Source organism: Mus caroli, chromosome 5, assembly GCF_900094665.2.
Source record: "Mus caroli chromosome 5, CAROLI_EIJ_v1.1, whole genome shotgun sequence".
Lineage (NCBI taxonomy): Eukaryota > Metazoa > Chordata > Mammalia > Rodentia > Muridae > Mus > Mus caroli.
Genome location: NC_034574.1, coordinates 126,934,884 through 126,942,084, shown reverse-complemented (window position 1 = coordinate 126,942,084; position 7,201 = coordinate 126,934,884). Strand labels below are relative to the sequence as shown.

The 7,201-nt window shown below is 49.3% G+C and overlaps 1 protein-coding gene across 2 annotated transcripts in view; it reads left to right on the top strand.

Annotated features, from left to right (window-relative positions):
- Positions 1–7,201, top strand: part of Rcc1l (RCC1 like) — a 29,623-nt gene that overhangs the window by 10,545 nt on the left and 11,877 nt on the right. For both annotated transcript variants that reach the window (XM_021162618.2, XM_029477985.1), the window contains exons 5-7: positions 761–812; positions 2,049–2,133; positions 3,825–4,006. In XM_021162618.2, coding sequence (XP_021018277.1) covers positions 761–812; positions 2,049–2,133; positions 3,825–4,006 — 319 coding nt within the window. The remainder of the gene's footprint in view (positions 1–760; positions 813–2,048; positions 2,134–3,824; positions 4,007–7,201) is intronic.

Here is a 7,201-nt window from a genome sequence, read left to right as displayed (position 1 = left end):
TCCAGGCAGCAAAGGCAGGTTCCAGCAGTAGGCGTGGCAGGACGAATGAGCACGTAGCTCCACCCTTGAGCAAGCAGGTTCCAGGCTGGGGGAAGGGAGGCCACACAGAATGAGTTCCAGGACAGCCAGGAATATATAATGGAGAGACCCTGTTTCAAAAACAAACATGGCCTGGGACTGCAGCTCCTTTGTTGAATAGGTAACTTCTCTTTCAGTAAGAATCAGGCACGGCTCAGTATTAGAGCAGTTGTCCAAAGCTTCCATGTTAGCGGCTAGGGTAGTGCTAGGTTGGCGTGAGACCTGGGTCCCATCCCTAGCATCATAAAAAAGCAAACAAACAACAAACTGGCCAGATAGATGCTCAGCAGTGAAGAGCGCTTACTGCTCCCGCAGAGGACTGGACTTCTGTTCCCAGCACTGTGTTGGATGGCTCACAACCACCTGGAACCCCAGCTCCAGGAGAGACAGTGCCTGTGGCCCCTCAGGGTACCTGTGCACTTGCATACATATCCACATACAGAATTAAAAACTCGACAAACACGGCAACCTCAGCTGACTGCCGAGAGCTGTTCTGTTTGTCCTGTGTGTGTGTGAGGATGTGATTGTGGGTAGAGATGACAGGAAGTAGGTTTGTATTGAGCGTGTGAGGACATGGCTGTGTGGGTAGGGAGGACTGGAGGTAGGTTGCTGGGTGGGGCCCAGCCTGTCCCATGCTCACAGTCGCATCTGTTGTGTCTCTTCAATCTGTTCCTGGCTGTAGCGAGAGTCACAAAGTGCACAGGATGCAGGACTTCGATGGACAGGTGGTCCAGGTAAGAGGATCTCTAGGCCTGTCTTCTCAGGTGCTTTTGAAAGGTTGAAAGGTGCAGCGGTGACGTCACATGTGTCACTGGGCTTCTCTGGGTGTCTTAAGGGTGCTATTGCAGTGATAAAACACCATGACCATAAGCAACTTGGAAAAGAAAGGGTTTATGCTTCTACATTGCTGTTCATCACTGAAGGAAGTGAGGACAGGAATTCAAGCAGGGCTGGAACCTGATGCAGGGTCCATGGAGGGGTGCTGCTTACTGGCTTGCTTCCCGTAGCTTGATCAGCCTGCTTGCTTCTAGAACCCAGAACCACCAGCTGGGGTTGGTTCCCCCCACCATTGGCTGGGCCTTCTCCCCCCATCAGTAATTAAGAAACTGCTGCACTTGGGAGGCAGAGGCAGGCAGATTTCTGAGTTCGAGGCCAGCCTGGTCTACAGAGTGAGTTCCAGGACAGCCAGGGCTACACAGAGAAACCCTGTCTCAAAAAACCAAAAAAAAAAAAAAAGGAACTGCCATCCAGGCTTTGCCACAGCCCAATCTTATGTTGGAGGCATCTTCTCAACTGAGGCTCCCTCCTCTCTGATAACTGTCACTTGGGTCAAGTTGACCTAAAACCAGCCAGCCCATTGGCTGAAGAGATTAGTAGGAATTAACTAACCACAGGCCAGAACAGATGCTAGAATATAGGGCAGGGTAGAAGTGAGGTTGCAGCAGAGGGAAAGTCTTAACTGGCTTCATGGTCGAGGAGTGTGAGTTCAGGTCCCCGCTCCTCCACTTACTTGCTGAGTGACTTTGGGTCAGTCACTAAACTTGAGCAGTTCATTTGTGCTAGGGGAGGTCTTGACTGTTGCTTTAGCACAGTTCCTGACAGAACAGCTGTCCTGTGAGTTGGAAAGGAGTGTGGTATCTTCCTGTCCTGTAGACCGGCCGTAGGGTTGTGTGGGGCTGCGGGAAAGCCTCAGGATGGACAGTGCCCTATAGGGAAGTATGAGGGGAGAGGCCGAGGCTACAGCGTAGGTAGAGGTGGGGAGGGCAGATGGGAGCTCAGTGTGAGGCTGAGGAGGGAAGAGCTGTTGTGCACTTGCTTTCAGTGAGTAGAGAGGGTGACAGGGTAGGCTGCATGGCTTCCGAGAGTCAGCTGTGAAGGTGAACTGAGGCGAGCCCTCCTGATCCAGCAGCGCCCTCTGCACGGGTCTGCCTGCCTAGGCTCTAACAGCACCCTGTCTCTGTGTCTGCCAGGTTGTCTGTGGTCAGGACCACAGCCTGTTCCTCACAGACAAAGGTGAAGTCTACTCTTGTGGCTGGGGTGCCGATGGACAGACAGGTAGGTGTGCGCTGGACCTCTGAGGAGGTGTAGGATCTTGGCCTGTGGCCTCTGCAGCCGCTGCAGGCTGTAAGGTTCGTGGTCTCGATTTGGGTCTTTTGGGGAATGCCATCTTTTGCATCCTTTCCTGTTCCTTTTGCTGCTGGTTTCCATAGAAACGAACCAAGGTGTCAGAGGCTTCTCTGCACTGTTGTCAGTAAAGGAGCCCTGGGCCTCATTTCCTTGTGCCTGCCCGGAGTCTGGAGGAGCAGCTGGTCTGTTGCCTCTGTGGATTCTGCTAGTGCTCCCTCCCTCAGGGGCTTAGTGACTTGATTATTAACTTGTGTTTTATTGAGTTTCATTTGTGGGAACCTTCAGGATCTGCCTTAGAGATCATCCCACTCGAAGGCCTTTCATTGACCCTGGCTTCTTGCCAGGGCTATGCTTCTGAGCTCCTGATTTACCCAAGAGTCTGTGGTTCAGTGCCGTGCTTTGGCCAGCTGCCCGATAAAGGTCCTGTTCTTTCTGGGTGGCCTTGAAGTCGTGGTCTAAGTGGCTGCTTCCCTTAGCCTGCTGAGTCCATGAACTTACAGGTGCATGCCACCGTGCCTGGCTTCCTTCTCTCCTGGCAAGCCCAGCAGGGTTAGAGAGCGCTTTCTGCAGGGCTGGCATGTACCCTGTGGTAGCTGCATCCTGATCACTGCAACCCAAAAAGCAGCAAAAAGAAGAAAGACAGTAATTGCTTAGAATTTATGCAAACTCGAAAAGCTTTATCATAGCGTGTTATATCTTCCAAAGTTTTCTAAATTGACTTTTGGGAGTTTTGTTTGAGGATCTACTCCCTCCCTCCCTCCCTCCCTTCCTTTCATTTTTTTCTTTTTTTCTTTTTAATATTTTATTTTATGTATATGAGTACACTGTAGCTGTCTTCAGACACACCAGAGGAAGGTATTGGATCCTATTACAGATGGTTGTGAGCCACCATGTGGTTGCTGGGAATTGAACTTAGGACCTCTTAGAGAGCAGTCAGTGCTTTTAACTGCTGAGCTATCTTTCCAGCCCCTGTTCCTTTCATTTCTGACTTCATCTTTCTATTTAGTCCTGCTTGTCCTGGAAATGGCTATGTAGACCAAGTTGGCCTTGAATTCACAGAGGCCTCCTTCCTCTCCTCCTGAGTGTTGGGATTAAAGGTGTGTACCACCACATGTTGAAGGTCTGTTTCTTTTCTTTTTTTTAAATAGTTTTCCAGTCTTTTTTTTTTTTTTTAAGATTTATTTATTTATTATATGTAAGTACACTGTAGCTGTCTTCAGACACTCCAGAAGAGGGCGCCAGATCTCGTTATGGATGGTTGTGAGCCACCATGTGGTTGCTGGGATTTGAACTCTGGACCTTCGGAAGAGCAGTCAGGTGCTCTTACCCACTGAGCCATCTCACCAGCCCCGAAGGTCTGTTTCTAAGGCTGCCCTGGAACCTACAGAGTAGACCAAGCTGGCTTAGGACTCACAATGTAGCCCAGGCTGTCCTGGAACTCATGATCTTCCATCCTCAGTCAACTTGATTTAGACCTAGAAGTTCCTAGGGTGTTAAAATATGCCAGTGATGGCTTTTTTAGTTTGTCTTCTCTGGAGCAAAGTGCTACCCATGAGCTTGTCCTTCCCTAAGTCTCCTGTGTCCGTCTGTGAGTTAATCACTGTCTCCTCCTGTGCTAGGCCTGGGTCACTACAACATCACCAGCACACCCAGCAAGCTGGGCGGAGACCTTGCCGGGGTGACCGTTGTCCAGGTCGCCACCTATGGTGACTGCTGCTTAGCTTTGTCCGCTGATGGAGGTGTCTTTGGCTGGGGAAATTCCGAGTACCTGCAGTTGGCCTCTGTCACAGACTCCACACAGGTGGGTAGGCAGTGGGAGCTGAGGCTCAATGTAGAGGTGGGCTTCAGGTGTAGCCTGGTGTCATACTGCCTCTGCTCTGTCGTCTCCTTCGGGCCCCAAAAGAAGAGGATTGAAAACCCAGGTTACTAGCTGGCCCTGGTTTAAGACAGTGCCTTATTTTTGTATGCTTTTCATCTGTGTGCGTGTGGTATGCATGCATGCTTTGTGTGTGTGCAGATGTGCGTGTGGAGCCATTCTTGATTATTAGTCCATCGTGTTGATTGAGGCACGGAGTCTTGTTTTCTTTTTTTTTTAAGATTATTTATTTATTTTAAGTATGTGAGTACACTGTAGCTGTCTTCAAACACACCAGAGGAAGGTATTGGATCCCATTACAGATGGTTGTGAGCCTCAGTGTGGTTGCTAGGAATTGAACTCAGGACCTCTGGGAGAGCAGTCGGTGCTCTTAACTGCTGAACCATCTTTCCAGCCCCAAGGCTGGGACTGTTAGTCAAAGCCAGAGTTTGTCAATATTATAGTTTGTTTTGCTGGCAGTTTACCTGGCATTTGTGTGAATGCATCTGGGGATGCAGTCTCCAGTCCTTATGCCTTCAGTTAAGCACTTTAACCCCTAGACATCTCACCAGCCAGTATGTGCGTGCTTTGAGACAGTTTTTGTTTGTTTGTTTGTTTGTTTGTTTGTTTTTTGGTTTTTCTTTCTTTTTGGTTTTTCAAGACAGGGTTTCTCTGTATAGCCCTGGCTGTCCTGGAACTCACTTTGTGAGTTTGAGGCTGGCCTCCAACTCAGAAATCTGCCTGCCTCTGCCTCCCGAGTGCTGGGATTAAAGGCGTGTGCCACTACGCCCGGCCTTGTTTTTTGGTTTTTTGAGACAGGGTTTCTCTGTGTAGCCCTGGCTGTCCTGGAACTCACTCTGATGACCAGGCTGGCCTCAAGCTCATGATCCTCCTGCCGCTGCCTCCCAAGTGCTGGGATTAAAGGTGTGCACCACCACTGCCCGGCATGGACAGAGTTTTGCTGTACAGGTCTGGCTGGCCTTAATGTGTAGCATTCCTCCTGTCTCCTCCTTCTCCTGAGTGCAGCCATCACAAGGACGTCCAGCACCTCTAGCTAAGACAGTGCACTCAGTTTGCCTCTCAGTCTCCTTTCCTAACAGGGATATGAATATGAGGCAGAGTATGCATGTGCCCACACTCTCAGAGTGTCTCCACCTCGGTGTAGCATGCATGCAGCCAGCCAGGCTTGGGGACAAGTTGGAAGTCAGCTCGGGCTGCACTGTGAAACAGAAACCAAGCTGGGTGTGGAGATGCACACCTGCAGTTCCAGCACTCAGGAGGTGGAGGCAGGAGGATCATGAGTTCAGAGTCATCTTGGCTACATAGTAAATTGGAGGCTGGCCTGGGCTACGTGAGACCCTGTCTCAACAAATCAAAAGAAAAATGTAGGCTCCAGAGTGTGCAGATCCTAAACATAAGAGCAGTAACTGAGCTAGCCTTTGGTTCATGGCCAGTGCCCCCAGCGCTGGGATTCCAAGTGTGTGCTGCCATGGCTCGTAGCAAAATAGTAAGGACTGTTTTGAACATAAAAAGTAGAGATTATTTTATAACATATATCTTTCGTTTGTTGTTGTTGTTGTTGTTGTTGTTGTTGGTGGTGGTGGTGGTGTGTGTGTGTGTGTGTGTGTGTGTGTAGGACAGAGGACAACTTCAGTTGTCTTACCTCAGGAGCCATCTACCTTATTTTTTGAGACAGGGTCCCTCACTGGGCCTAGGGCTCACTCATTAGGTGAGGTTGGCTGGCAGCCAGTTCCCGGGACCTGCCTGTCTCTGCCTTCCCAGTGCTTGGATTACAGGAGCACACCCTCACATCCAGCCTTCTGTGTGTTGGGGTTCTGGGGATGGGACAGAACTCTGGTCTTCATACTTGCATAGTGAGCCATGTCCCCAGTTCATAACTAGTACCTTCCTATTCATCACTGATGTGATAGCTAATGGCCAAGGTTTTTAATAATGAAAGTATAATCTAAACATAGTTATTCACCAACACAAAGTGTGTGTAGTTTAGTAGGTTTTGATTCATTCACAGGTTGCAGGCTGGCGACATGGCTCAGCAAGTAGAGGCGCTTGCTTGCCATCAAGCCTACCAACCCGAGCTTGATTTTCAGTGAACAGAGAGATCTGACTCTTGAAAGCTGTCCTTTGACCTCCATTGTGTTCTGTGCCATGTGTACACGTATACATACATGTGCATATTACATATGAATGTAATAAGTAGATAAATAAAACAAAAATTAATGTAGCTGGGCAGTGGTGGCTCACGCCTTTAATTTTTGCACTGTGGAGGCAGAAGCAGGTGGATCTCTTTCTGAGTTTGAGGCTAGCCTGGTCTACAGATCAAGTTCCAGGACAGCCAGAGTTACCTAGAGAAACCCTGTCTCGAAAAAATGAAACATAAACAAACAAACAGCCACATCCCCCCCCTCCCAAAGGTATTTTCTGTCAAGCTCCCAGAGCATCTTTTTGTCATCCCCCAGAGTCACTAATGGCTCCCATTGTCACATCTCTTGTCCCATTTCTCTGCCCCAGCCTGGTTTTGGTTTTGGTTTTGGTTTTGGTTTTGGTTTTGTGGTACTGGAGATGGTACCGTTGAGTACACTAGGCAGGTGCTGTACCACTGAGCTGCATTCCAACACTTACGTACCCTTCTCATGTAATGGTGGCTCAGGAACCTGCCAGGGCCGCAGCAAGTTTTTTGGCCCTGAGGCTGTTAAGGCTGTAGTCACAGTGGCCTTTTCACTGGAAAGAGCTGCCTCCATCCTTACTCTGCCAGTGGTTGTCAGGATGCTGGACAGAGGCCCTAGGCTTTCACTGGGGTTGGCCATTTGCTAGCCATTGGCCATGTGGGCTTGGTTCCTTGCCATGTGGCTACTCCATTCTGGAGGAAAGAGGATGTGAGCAATGTGGCAACTGGCTCCATTAGACCAGCAGTTGAGAAGGCTATTGAGGCTGAATCCAGGGTTGGATCATTTGTCCTTAGAATTGATGGGACCTCCACTTTAGGAATTCCATTCAGTAGAAGCAAGACCCCAGGGTTAACCCAAGATCACACATTGGTATACAGAGCAGGAGGCCTAGATCCCTGGAAGGCACTGTGGAAGTGGCCAGTGCAATTTTGATTTCTTTTTTTTTTTTTTTTTT